We start from the raw sequence: 15,254 nt of genomic DNA, 5'->3' as shown, positions 1-15,254 counted from the left end.
TAGCACCGATACTGAATACTCACTCACTCACTCACTCACTGTTTCTTGTTACAGATCATGTGTGCCCTGGAAGAGGATGAGTTTGCAAGGAGAAGTAAACTTGGCATTAAACTGGAGCAGGTTCAGACCGTGATGGAAGGAGATGCAGTCTGCTAGCTCCTCCTACTGGGCCACCAATCTCTTCCTCTTCCTTCACATGCGTGGGTCACTCAACTCGGTGCTCTAGCTGCTCTGGGAGATTATGTCAGAGTTATCTCCCTTTCTTGGTGCTGCAGATTTCTATGCACATTTAGTTTGATGTTGCCTTTCTGACTGAATTGTCTTCGGAAAATAATTAATGGAGCAGTATTTCATTCTGATTATTTCATCAGCTGACCACCATGGATATATGCTTGTTTCAGTTTGGATCGAAGCCAGTGAGGTGTTTTCTTATTAGAACTCCCAGCTGAGACACTGGTGCTTTTTTTTAAAACTAGACCCCCCAGGCGCTTGTGCACAACTATATATGTTGATATATTCCCAGTGACAAGTGTGAACAAGAATTTGTGTGACTTTAAAAGACAATCAGTGCTGAGAACACACATTGTGGACAACAAACAGAGTCTCTGGCAGTGTTCTGTGTTACAATAATGGCCCCTATCATGGTCTTGGATCAGGATATTTAGGAACTAGTCATGTGACCAAATCGGTCCGGTATATCGACAGTAGGTGATATCCGACAATGATATACCATGATTTGTTTGACCTACTGACGATTGTGTAGAAGCAACTGTGCTATAATCACCCTCTGATGTAAACTTCATACCTTGTACATTGTCATTGCCTTTAAGCAGCAGATAAGAATAATAACCTTTTAGTCTGCAATAACATACTTAAGAAGAATGGCAATTGCTCATGAGATTTCTATACTTATGCTCAAAACAATAGAATCTTATAGCTGCTTATTTTCATGGAAATGTTTTGAAAATATGTTTGCACGTATCCTAGTAGATATGCGACAATTCAAGTGCCAAGTAATTTGGGGGATTATCATTCCTGTAGGGTGCTTGAAGACAGTTTGCTCTGCAGATGAAAGTCAACATGTTGTATTTGATAACTTTTGAAAGTCTGTCCCTTCCAATATAAACTTTGAGCTTTATTCATATTGTTATATATACAAGTGCATTCATAATACTCAGACTTGCTACCATCTTGTTGTCACTTTCCTGTATCATTGTTCTTGGACATTTTTTAACAATTTGGAATCTCAGAGTTTGTTCTGTGGGGAAAAGGTACCATATTTTTAAGATCACCATTTTTGCATGAAAATTTGTTAAATACTTGAAGATTTGTTTTGTCAGTCATGGGAATTTTAACACCAACAGAGGCATATGATAAAGTGTGGTATTGTCAGAGAACATAGAAGCTTTTTCTTAGTAGTGGTTGTCATGGTAACCTTGGAACTTCCATGAACAGCTCATTGTCTTTCAAGCTTTGGTTTACGCAAAGCTGTTTCCCATGATGCACAGTGAAATAGTGCCTTTTTTGGCCAACAGGTGGAGTTGCGACCTACAAAAAATGCGGATAAGGTGTTGGCCTTCTCACGCTTGGTGTGTTTACGTTTAGGACTTTTCCTCATGTAAGCAACCACAAACTTGAAAGTTTCGATAGTTAAACAGTACATTGATGTTTCATGGTGGAAGAATGATTGGTGTAAGATTTTCATGCTGTGTTCAGGTGAGGAAACTTGGTTTAATTGTTCCTGCAGAAGAGTTTGGAAGCCATGTTTTATAACTGTTTACATACAGTGTCTTATAATGCTCTATGCATTGACAAACATTTATCAGTTACTGGCCTCTTAGACTGACCCCTTGGACTCAGAATTAGCGGAGCTCAATATATCTCTTCAGGTTGACCAACAGTTGGTGCACACTATCATCGCACCATACTTTGCACTATTATCACACAGCCATATTACACAGTACTACACACTTTTATCACAATGAACTACACACGTCATACTGGACTACACACTGTTTTCACACCATACAATACAGTGAAGTAAACACTATTGTCACACTGTACTCATACTATTATCACACATGCATACCATACTGTACTACACACTATTTTGACACAGCTGCATACTGTTATCACACCGATATATATTATCACACATTGATTGCCCCTTATGTATTTAAATTTGAACTTGTAAAAAGAGAATTATGTTTTCATAACATAAATACTTACAATTAGTCAATGTTAGTTGGTGTTTTCTTCTGATGTGGTACAGGTACATAACTGTACATCCCAACACTACAGACAATATGTTGCCCCACCTGACATAATAGATTACACGGTGTGATTGGTCTGTTTGGACCTGAGAAAACCTGGACCTGAAGCCTTTCATCCAAGAACAAAGTCATCAGGACAGTAACTGATAAACTAAAAAATCTTACAAGGGCTAATCTTTTTGTAACATTTGTAGTTAATCATCCATGGTGCATTGGTGTCCATTATAAGATCACAGAAGAGCGTTGTTTTATTGTAAGTTCTTTGTTGAGACCAAGCTGTGCCCATGAACCATCGGAGAATTGAGTTTGAGCTAACACTGACAGGCCTACACTGTTCTACCCTGCTGCCTATGGCTGGAGTCAGCCAAACTAAAAGATTCCATCAAAATTTGTTACATTTGAAAATTGAATCTCAGTTGAAGATTCTGTTGAATTTTTGGAATGGGTTTGTCTTTATACTTGGTGGATCTGAATATGTTACTATATTTCTATGGCATCTATCAACCAACTGCTGAAAGCTATGCTGGTAAGGCTCTCTGATATTGAAGACAATCTACATTTTAGATGCTAATGGACACTGTCTTTTTGCTTCATTTTCAATAATCAAGAACTAGCAGAATTTAGTCAGGAGGAGTAAAACTGATTCATTCTTTCCAGGGTATGTTTGTGTAGAAGATTCAAGGAGTGTCTTAATTTTCTGTAGGGAACTGATGTAAGTCGTGGCTTTTAATATACCTGTTAACTTGATAGTGGTAAGATTTATGGATGTGACATATATACTGTCACATACAAAAATCTTTTTTTTCTTATGCATTCCACTTGTAAATACCCTTGAAAAAATTGATAGTGGTAGGCTAGAAAGTTTGTTTGACAGATTATATACTTGACCTCATAGATTGTGTACTTTAGGGGAGGTGGGGTAGCCAGTTAGTTAATGCATTTTCTTGTCTGTCGACTGGTGTGGATTCAACTCTTCAGAAGGGGAACATGGTTTGAAGCTTAAATTGTAAGCACCAAAAGTCACTCACTCACCCACTGTGTCAGGTTATGGAAGAATAAAGAGGGGACCTTAACATGGCTGATTTACAGTAACTTGTTCATCCCTGATGAATCCTTGCAGTTGATATCATGAGTTCATGCCGTGAAGACAATGAATCAGTTCTGTTCACATTTAGCTTGTATCAGAGAGCTGCCTCATATTCATGTGTAAATATTCCATTGTCATAGCAACATGTTTCCAGCACTGTGTTCAATCATCATCATCATCATCATCATCATCATCATCATCATCACCATTGCTGATATCTTGGTCATCAGATAAAAATTAGGTCGTCACAGAATATTGGTGCCAAATTTGTAGTTTCAGCTTCTAGGAGAGGGTGGGACACACAGTAGCCAGTTTAGTCCAGGGCAATTTGTTTGAAGTCTGTTCATTAATGAACATTTTTTTAGAATGTTGTTCATGTCGTCAGTGATTTATGCTGAAGACTGAGACTGCAACATTGTTTCCCAGGAATCTGACAATGTCCACCTCTGAGAAACTTACTGGTCAGTGTCATCGCTGAGAATATCTTCATTTTACCAGTAATTTCCTAAAGATAATCTTCCATGTAACCACTCCCAGTGTTTCCAGACTGTACAGAAGCAATATATTAATGGCGTTGGTCTAAGAGACATAGTTTCAAATGCGAATGGGGCGGGATATACAGGTATTATTAAACCTTGAGCATCTGTGGGAGATTTTTCCATTGATAATCACTCATGATTACGTTACCATGACATTGGAGCTAATTTTATCATTTCTCCTGCGACTGTGTACAAGTATTATCTGAAGTGATAAAATCGCTGGATATCATGGTAGCACCATTGTTGATCATATCAGAGTTTATTTTTGTACATTACCGTTGTCGGCTCGCCTCCACACCCTGGTGGCGCCCCCTAGTGGCGACATTAGCCATGAAAGGTGTGATACTTGCTGTACTTCTGTATATACATTCGTTAGCTATGCAAATACTGTAAGTAGGATTTTGTGTGAACAAGTTCGTGTATATAGCTGCTACCTGTTCCAGATACAGGGGAAATATGTAGAGTTGTTTGTGTTTTTTTTTTTGTATATACCCTCATATGACAATTGTGTAGGCATCTGTGGAAATATAGACCAATACTGACTATCGTATACAAGCCTACTAAGTATCGTGAAGGCATCTGTGAGAATGTAGGCCAATATCTGTAGTAAGTACGATTCCTGTTCAATATTGTGTTAGGCGTCCGTGAAAATATAAGCCATTATCTCTAGTGACTACCATTCCTGTGGAGTTTTGTGTAGGCATCTGTAATATCATAGGTGAATATCTGTAGTGACTACAATTCCTGTTAAGTATTGTGTAGGCATCTGTGACAATACAGGCAGATATCTGTAGTGACCTCGAGTCCTATGGAGCATTAGTGTTTAAATAACCTCTGTTGCAATCTTGCCCCATGAGTATCACAATCTCCATGAAGTTTGAATATGACCAACTCACAGAGTGTGTGGACCAATCAGATTGCTTGTGGTAGAATTTCTATTTGCATATCTAAATATCCATGGATTTTTATTGGATAAGCTTTAAATGTGAGAATTTGATTGACAGTTAGACCTGGGAGCTTGGTGACCATGGGGCAAACTAATAACCATTGGTGAATTTGTGTTGTAAATCTAGAGATGAGACTAACATATACACACAAATATCCATGAATGTTGTTTGAGTGTTGATTGTCCCACATAGCATGTTGTTTATTTCATTTCCTTGAGATACTTATACTCTGGTTATATTGACAGTATGATTTGTATAAAGGGCGACTTGTAAGTCAAGCATGAATATCTATAAATATTTGTTGAAACATCAATTGCAAATATAAAGGAACATGGATCATAGCTGGGTGTATAGGATATGACTTAATGTTCATCACAGGAAGATGGTCCACTGATTTCCTGTAAATGTATTATCTACCAATATTTCTTCGTCTACAGATTCTTGCCCTTTGTTGTAGTGTACTGTCTACAGTCGTCAGCATTCACGCAAATTAAGCGCTTGGAAGTTCACACATTTACAGACAGAAACAATACCATGATTATTTGTAGAAAAAAAAACATGTAAAAAAATGTTCTTTTGTTTGATACTGACACAGCAATAAAATAGCACAATGCCTTTCTCATGTAGTAGATTATAGTTTTATTTGTATATTGAACTTGTGGCCAAAACTATTGAACCTAGTCGAAATATTGTATAATAGAAGTTCTTAATAAATGGCTTTTATAATATTCTTTTAAGAACCATGTACTTTCACTCGTGTTAGATCATTTATTTAACTATATTTGTATAAAGTATTCTTAAAATGGTGTTTACATTTTATAGAGAATTTAGATACAAAGTTATATATTTTAATTTTGCTTATCCAATTAGATGTTTTGATATTTTTGTTTATGCTTCAATAAATTTAAAGTAGGCTGATCTAGGTAAATTAGAAGGTGAGAAAATCAACCATACAATTTTCAACAGCCTCCTAGAGCTGAATATCAGTGGGGTATTTTAATGCTTAAAAGGGAGTATATCATGTGTGTTCATTAATTCAGCTAATCCATTTCATCAAAGTGTCTTTTTCAGTGTAAATAACACATTTTTAACAAGATATCCTTTTGCTACTCTAGATTCACATTGACTAGCCATCTTAAATGAATTAAATTGTGAAATGAAATGTTTATTATCTCAGTAGCAGAGTGTCATTAGAGTGAGTGGTTGTCCTTACTGCTTGGTACCTAGACTTGCTGAGAGTTGTTTATGTATATTCAGTGAGTGAGTGAGTGAATGAATGGGTTTATACATCCAGGCCAGCAATATCCAGCTGTAAGAGAATGCCAGACAATAAAAACATTCAGAGATGAGCAAACTTGTCTGTGGAAGTCCACAACATTATTTCCAGACCAATCAAATTGTAAATGAGCAAGCATGGTTTCAAAGGTATAATGTTTGACAGCTCTTAGCAAGTCAGCCATCAGGTTTTGTTAAATGTTTGGCTTAATTTGTGTGGTCTTGATCAGTTGTGGATGCTGTTTAGAGATTTGATTTTGTAAATTTTGTATGTTTGAGAGCGAAAGGGGAAATGTGGTTTTCATAAACATCTTTTGTATGTGTTTGTATACATCCTTGTATGGCTGCCACATTGTGAAGTCTTCAGTCTGCACAGTATTCTAATAAACTGGATGGCCTTCACATTGATGTACTGTGACCTTCAGGGTCAACCATTTTCAATAAATACAACAGTAACTATACAATTATGTCTTTGTTGTTTGTCAGAGTTAACTCCTAGTGTGCTCTGTATATATCTTTAGTTCATCCTACCCGGTACCCATAACAGCCTGGTAAACCCAGGCATGTAGAACAAGTCAGTGGATCAGTGTGCGCTGAGTGAGTTTTAGATTGTCCTCCCAATACGGATACACTGGTTCTTGAATGAAGTCATATTATAGAACAAGTCATGTTAATCCATAATATTTTCATTGTAGCTTGTCCTACCATCGACCCATACTCTACTTAGAGAATTGAGACATTATTGACAAAGTAAGCAATCAGTGTGCACTGGGTATTTATTGTACACAGCTTGACCTTTCATTTACCCATATGTTGTCTTCTTAATCTGAACTATGGGATTTTTGTCCCCTGTCAGAACGGGACAGTATTTACCTGTGTCTGTCCGTCCGTACGTATGTCCATACGTCCTGATTCTGGTTAACGCAATATCTCATGAAATGTACCCAGTGTGTTCAAATGTGGTGACGGCCTACATTGGGTGATCATGAACACCAGTTGATTTTGTTGACTTTGACCTTATTTTCAAGGTCACTCCGACTCTTGTTGACAGTATCTCATAAACAGCCCACATTGGGACATTAGGTAGACAGCAGTGGATTTGGCAGATATTGACCTATCTTCAAAGTCACCTCTGCTCTTTGACCACTTTGCAAGCTCTTGTTAACCTGATGTATCATACACTGTTGTACCCAATGTCTTCAAATTTGGTGACAAGCTACGTTTGGGGATTAGGCAGAAATCAGTTGATTTGATTGCCCTTGATCTTATTTTCAATGTGGCCACGATACTTTGTTCTCTTTTCAAACTTATGTTACTGTGATATCTCATCAAGCAATCAACCAATGTCTTCAATAGCCTACCTTGGCTTGGGGGATTATGCCGTTACCAGTCATTTCACGCACCTTGTGTGTCAACAAAAAGTAGAAAGTTGTGAATATGTTTTAAATGTTACAGTCTTCTTTAGGAGTTCAGGCTAAAACGGCACCATTTGGACATAACGGGACCTCCCCTTGGCGAAAACGACTACAAATGTTATGGCGAAAACGGCACCATAAAACATTTGAAGGTTGAACATTGATATGATGACTTAAGTGTTTTGTGAAATTTGAAGGATGAACATTGATTTTATGACTTTAGTGTTTTGTGAAATAAAAATAAAAACATATATTAGGTAAGTAGACTTTAGTGTTTTGTGAAATAAGAAATATATATTAGGTGAAATGAAATAATAAAAAATATATATATTAGGTAAGTATGATCAATATTCAACTAAGCCGTGTCACTGACATAGTAACAGAACACTCACCGCCCGCCAAAGATTATTCTTTAGCAGCGGGTGACATTGCTACATTAATGTACAAACACTTGTTTCAGAAGAAATTATTGTCCGTCATTCCCACGTAAACAACATCACTGCTTACCGTCTGCAGCATCGATACAACGCTTCATGGACCACAGATGACCTTCCTCGGATCGATCGTCCAAGGGTCACAACCCCTCGACAAGATCGGCACGTTTCCGGTCAACAGCCGCGAGATTCGTTCTTGACAACCCCTTTACCTTTCGAAAACTTTATGAAGTCATCAGTCTTGGTAGCCAATTACATGTTTTCACTCTTTTTTTCAGTCTATTTGACAAAACGTCAGAATTCTTGCCGCTGTCTGTTTCTTGTGTTTAATTTTGAAAATGACAGATATCTGCTTTAAACTTGCGTTACTTTTGCGCGTGGGTATATATGTTGTTCAGAAAGCTATTGACAGGAATAATCTGCAGCTATAATCGCCTGTTAGAGTATCCCTGCAATTAATAATCATGTAAACCCTGTAAATACCTTTTGCTAAATAATTGGTATACTAAATAAATGACCCCATAAAGAAGTGAACAAATACCAAGTCTTTTATCAAACATCATGTGCTGTTCTATCAAATGAGTTGCTATGAATTGGTCTAATCTCACAGAAAGTATCTGTGGTAATCGTTGTGATCCGTCGACATCAGAAGCGACATTAGTCTAAAACAGCCAGCCTTTCACATGCTCTCCTAAAGATTCTAGGTCTGTAACCATGCATTGAATTACCGATGAATTGCAATTGCCGAGTCTTGCAACAGCAATGAATAAATGGTAAAAATTAAAAACTACAGTGAACGAAATAGTTTCCAAATTTTGCTAGCCAGTCGGGCTAGCTGTACTTGAAAGTTACTAGTCCCCAACTAATTCTGTAGGCCCAAATTTACTGGTTTCATCATTAAAGATTTGATATGATGAATATTTTTATCAGGTGATACTTTTACATGATTTAAAGATTACTATAACTAAGCAAGTCAGAGAGAGCTATATATATGAGGTTTCCCCGTGAAAATCCTCTAGGCAGTCGAACCAGAGACTGTGGAGATTTACTGACCTGACTGGATTCTTACTAGCCACGGGCTACGGCCAATGGTGATTTCGCACACTGAAAAACTGTGTGTGACTATCGATAGGTTAGCAATTGAGATCCTTTGATAAATGCACACCTCAAAATACAGCAAGTACCAGAACAGATACGGAAAGTACATGTTTTTACTTCATATAAACTATATATTCGTTAGGGAAATGACTTCAAATGCGAGAATTCAAGGTTAAGAAAATTACAAAATATTGCAATAGTATAGTTGGGTGCAACTGACTATTGTTATCGCAGTATTTGTTTTCCCTCCCTGACGTATTAAAGTTTCTACTCCACTCTCACTGTTACCAAGGTAATGTAAACAAAACTCCTGACCGCGACAGAAACGTGTGCTGAGCCCTCGCGCTGCGTTAACTGCACGTGCTGCACGTGCCTTTTGGCGGGACATTAATCACACGTGATCTCGTCCTAACATGGAAGCGCCTGCAGCTGTGGTGAACTGACGTGGAACCGTAAGTAACTTTCACGAACGGTGGGTGTCCTTGGCTTGGGGCGAAGTCAAATAGACGATTATGACTGATAGACTGACTTATGTTCCGGGGACAGAGAGCTTTGGGAACTCTCTGCTGCAGTAGCCGAGGGTCGCTGTTGATTACGTTTTATCACCGCTGTTCTCGACGAGGAAATTTCCAGGTCGGTGATATTTCAGTCACCAGTAGTTTATACTCCAGATATCTGACAACCCATGGTGTTTGTGTTAGATCTATTTCAAGCGACACGTATCCACATCAGTATTTTCATATTCTGAAACTAATTTCTGACTGGTGGGTCATATCTTTTTGAAAAATCAATCAATTTGCACAACCCAGTGGCTAGTCTCAAAAGTTGTTAAGCATATTGTTAAGGATCAATTTTTCCCAACCCGTGAAGGTCCTTGGGTAGAATAGGCCTCCATATAGCTGGAATATTGCCGAGTGTGGCGTAAAAACTGGCACAATGACATTATTTCTAGCCCTAATTGAATTTACTATCAACATCTAAAGCCATTTCCTAGTTTTGATGCATATCTTTCCAAAACCCATTTCATTGCCATTGTAACCATAGTTTACCTAAAAGCATCGCAGATGAGTATCATATTTTTCATCAGATACTTTGACGAAGCAATATCTACCCATCCATGAATGACTCCCCTGGATCTTTGACAAATTTGACAGGCAAATTTCATCTCTGCTCAGGGTCCATAATTTCAGTTCAATTCTCAACCGCTATTTAACTGACGACATCACTGTGGTCAACATATTTGACGTTCCACAATGCACAATCCCATAGGCCACAGTGTTAAAGGACTTCACTGTAATGTATGTATTTTAGTAAACTGTTGCCATTCGATGAACAGTTCCTTAACATGTAACTCTATGGAAATTATGTCTGGTGTCTGAATACTTTTTGTACAACTCTGGTGGACTAAAGAAAATGGACATTACTGCCTGACAAGTACTAGATGAGCCAGCACAGTGAACATGTTTGTGACCAGCAGGCTGGACAAGTAACCTGGATGAAAACACTTGGTTACTACAGGTAGACTGGCAGTTAAGCATGTGTAACACATGCTGACCGTGGCGTGAAATGAATACCCACTGCTGCTCTTGTACAGCACGTTTAGCAAACACCAAGACAAGACAAGTTTTTATTAGGTCGAAAACACCATCACCACACGATTCACATAAGGAAATTGAACTTACCAGTATTTAGACAATTTCTCTCCTGTTCTAAATAGAATGTTCTGGAGGGTGCTCCACTATATGCAAATTGGGGTCATTTGTCAGGTCTCGCCTCATCTAATACTTGTCAAGCAGTAATGGTTTATTTCAGTATCACTTTAAACACGGAATTAACATACTGAAAATGGGCTGGGTTTACATATTGCACCCATATGGTGGATCACACATTTCTAAACTGGTATATTTGTACCAGTCAATTTGTATGCATACCATTCATTGTTTCATAATGGTTGGATAAATCAACTTTGTGCTTAATTAAAAAGATGTAAGGGGTGTATCTAATCCCCTACAATAAAAGCTACATGTTAATCACAAACTAGAAATCAGTAATATTTAACCCATCTGTGACACAGCAAAAGACTGAACAAGTGACACAACAACTGGAAGATACGATAGCAGTGAGAACAGTACAACACAGGATTGATTAAATAACTGAATCTAGTGTTTTCATGTTGTGTAAATGTTGACTTACATAAATGTGCAATGCATGTGCTAAAACCAAAACCCCTCCCAGATAACCCACAAAGAACATTCAGTCATCTCTAAGCAAGCCTGAAACAAAACCCCCCACCAATAATTCTACCCCAACCTCAGATTACATTGCTTAACTCTTCTGCAGCTATAGAAATGCTGTCCAGTACAAAACTCACAATACCCTAACCATAAAAAATGTAAATGCATACCATCCACTATGTGCTACAAAGTATTTCTTCAGATGTTAATTGTATCAAATTAGTGATGGACTGGCCGGACAGAAAAATCCAAAACTGTCTTAATGATGAGCAACCCTTTCAGCTTCCATCCAGTAAACAGCAGAATCCGACAGCCGTGGCTCTTCATTTGTTATCAGTAGTTGTAACGATACTAAATAGAAATAAAATGTAATTTACCCAACCTTCAACCACCTAATGATCAAACTGATAACTGCTGACACAGGCACCTTGACTGATGACTGCTGACACAGGCACCTTGACTGATGACTGCTGACACAGGCACCTTGACTGATGACTACTGACACAGGTACCCTGATTCATGACTAATGACATGGGCACCATGGCTGATGACTATTGACAGATGACCACTGACATGTTCACCGTGGTTGATGACGGATGACATAGGCACCTTTACTCATGACTGCTGACATGGGCACCCTGGCTGATGACAGCTGACATATGACCACTGACCCTGGACACCATGGCTCATCACTGCCAACGGATGACCACTGACACTGGACACCCTGGCTGATCACTGCCAACGGATGACGAAGTACTAACACATGTACGAAGATGAACGAATGACATGCCCTCAAAAAGGACTGGAGAAGCTATTTCTATTCTATGTACAGCTCCTTTGGGAAAGCATCTGCATTTATAGTATTAATCACTGTTATGCATGGTGTAACTGAAATTGATAAATTGACTTGCTTTGAATAAGGTCCACTAAATACTGTTTTTCTGTGTTGTAGATCCAGTTTTAAAGATGTCTTTTCTCTGTAAAGCCAGCCTATCAGCAATTGAGATAGAGACCTAGAAAAGTTAAATTCAGTGTAGATTAATTGACAGAGGCCCAGACAGCCAGTACCATCTGAGAGTTCCAGACAAACACAGATACCGTGTGCTAATTACTACAGTTAGGGGCAAAAAATATGTGGAACTCGTTCTTCATTGTCAGTCATCTGCGCCACATCAGGTTGTGCATGAATTTGTAACATCTGATGAAAGAGCCCAATGTTGTCAACAAAGCCCAGTGAAAGACTATATAGGAGAGACAGTGCCTCCCCCGTTATCAACACTGGGATGTCTGGGCTTCCCAGAGTGAATGTCACCATCAACATAGTGGATGAACAGGAACCACTGTCTCCATCAACATAATGGCTTATGTTACCATCAGTTATACCCAGTCATCATCAATCTCAGGCAACATGCTGGCTTGTTATTTCTTCACAACTTGGAAGAATTCAACAGAAACTTAAGTATCTGTCGCCTTTGTCACAATGAATCGTATGTAAGTCAATGTCGTTTGAACCAATGAGCATTACAGAAGTAGCAGAAGGCTTCCCATAGTTAATGACACCATAGTTCTAATGTCTGACAAGACAGAAACCATAGTAAGCATGTCGTATATGTACACTGTAGTCAAAGGGGGCTAAAAATGTTTAGATTCATCCATACTTGGAAAACAACATTCCTCTGTTAAAAATTGAAGGATTTAAAAATGTGAGTACAGATTTGTAAAACAAACATGCCATGGACATTGTGCAGGTAGCAGTTCCTTTAGTACATGTTACACTTTCTAAGAATGTTTGGCAATGGAGTGACCTCATCTTTATCACCCACAACTTGGTAATTTTGTATTTCCATGGCAAGAAATTTGACTTTGAATTTGGTGGTAGCGAACTTTTCTGGAATAGTACGTTAAAACTGTGCAGTATCTCTTCTTTAGTATAACCGCTCGCCATGTTACATTCAGCATAAATGTTGCTCACTCTCAATTCAAGACTTTGGTGAGTTGACGTGAGATTTGTGACCCATTACTTTAGATTTGACTCGGTTGCATTGTACATGAAACCTCTATTGTGAATCATTGTAGCTTGCTCTCTGTTGAATATAAAATACTGCATATTTTAGACTTGCAAGAGTTATATTTTGCTGGTTCTGAGGGGATTTTATGTACCTTTTGTCATGGCAAATTTTTAACTGTAACAATCATGTGATGCTAATGTTCAAACAGTTGCTTTAAATCATTACTGTGATCTTAAAACAGGTCATTTAACTATACTCTTTGTGGAAACGTGTCTAGGTTGAAGTCTTTAAAGGCACCCGTGGCGAGCCACCTCCTCGTGGTGGGTGCTGGGTAACGCCAAGAGCTCGCCGACACCCCCGTAGTGGACCCGGGGGGATATTTGGTCCACCAACCCGTTTGCCGTGGGTTGCGGCCCTGTGTCGGTGGAGGACGGGAGTCTGGGGGTTGAGGGCACTGGGGACCTGTGACTGCGTTTCTTTTGCTCAACACACCCCTTCGACCCTTACTTCACCTAGACGGGAGGTTGAATGGGCCCGGTTCAACCAATCGGCTGGTCATGCCAAGCCCTGTGCATAGATTATAAATATATCATTGCACAAATATGATTTGAAATTGAAATTTTGGACTTGGATTTATTGGCTTCTGAAACATCTTTGATTTTGAATTATGTTGTTTTGTAATTTGCCTAGAGTCGTATGCCCAGAAGGCGGTGGCCCATGGGCCAATCTGGTAGAGTAATTACTTTATGATTATTCTACTCGAGTATATCATCCGAGTATCCTTGGTGTTGCAAGCTGGAGGCCCGCTTGCTTTAGCATTGTCCTTTGTGATACTCCATGGTGGGTGGGGAGCTCGGATGATGAACCAATTTACATTACCCATGGCTTATGAAATCCCCCCCAAGAAATCAAAACGTCAACTTGAAATTGATCCTGTTGATACTGACCGTAGACCGTCTTTATCGATTGAGTACTGGCCACGTTTCCTTGTAATTGAAACTCCTGACAAGACACCATTAAAACTGAACCCTTTTGCAGTATCTAAGGGTATTCAAGGTATCGCTGGAGATGTGAAGAATCTTAGACGCTTACGTTCGGGTGCCCTGCTCGTTGAGTGTGGGAAAAAGCAGCAAGCAACCAATCTGATGGGTATTGATTCTTTTGTGGGCATTCCGGTCACGGTCTCTGCTCACAAGACCCTGAACACAAGTAAAGGTATTGTCAGAGATCGTGATCGGTTGCTTGCTGATATGTCAGAACTTGACATAGCATCCGAAATGAAAGATCAGGGTGTGCTTTATGTAAAGCGTTTTTCAACACGGAAAAGTAATGAAACAATCCAAACAAATACCTATCTGTTTTCCTTTTCTTCTCCAAATGCTCCCAAGTCAGTGAAGGCAGGTTACTGTAACATCCAAGTTGAGACATACATCCCCAACCCTCTAAGGTGTTTTAAATGCCAGAAATATGGACACGGTGTATCTACCTGTACATTGTCTGTTGTGTGTGCTCACTGTGGTGAGAAGACACACACAACAGAAGATTGTGACAGTGATTTTAAAAAATGCACCAACTGCTCAGGCGACCATTCATCTGCATCGAAACAGTGTCCAATCTGGAGAGAGCAAATGGAAATAAACAGAATAAAGTATACACAAAATATCTCTTTTTCTGAAGCAAAAAAACTGGTGAAGAGATCTGACCTTACAGAAAGTTATGCTACAGTAGCAAACGCATCTGTGCGTAGCCCTAAAATAACAAAATCATCTACAAGCTGCCAAACTACCTTGACTTGGGTCAACAGCGACTCTCCACAACTTCTATACCCAGCTATGTCATCCCAGACTGAGGAATCACTTCCTGGAACTTCAAAGTCTTCTTCTGATCACAAATCATCTTCGCAGTCACGCACAAAGTCTCAATCTTCAGCCGATAGACAACAA

The 15,254-nt window shown here is 38.9% G+C and overlaps 1 protein-coding gene across 3 annotated transcripts in view; it reads left to right on the top strand.

The window, feature by feature from the left end:
- LOC137296806 (plexin-A2-like) overlaps positions 1-6,585 on the top strand; it is a 191,219-nt gene extending 184,634 nt beyond the window's left edge. For all 3 annotated transcript variants that reach the window (XM_067828668.1, XM_067828665.1, XM_067828666.1), the window contains exon 36: positions 55-6,585. In XM_067828668.1, the coding sequence (XP_067684769.1) occupies positions 55-156 (102 nt within the window). In that variant the 3' untranslated portion in view covers positions 157-6,585. The remainder of the gene's footprint in view (positions 1-54) is intronic.
- The last annotated feature ends 8,669 nt before the right edge of the window (positions 6,586-15,254 follow it).

Source organism: Haliotis asinina, chromosome 9 (genome assembly GCF_037392515.1).
Source record: "Haliotis asinina isolate JCU_RB_2024 chromosome 9, JCU_Hal_asi_v2, whole genome shotgun sequence".
Lineage (NCBI taxonomy): Eukaryota > Metazoa > Mollusca > Gastropoda > Lepetellida > Haliotidae > Haliotis > Haliotis asinina.
The sequence above is the reverse complement of the archived record's forward strand: the minus strand, read 5'-3'. Positions and strand labels throughout refer to the sequence as shown.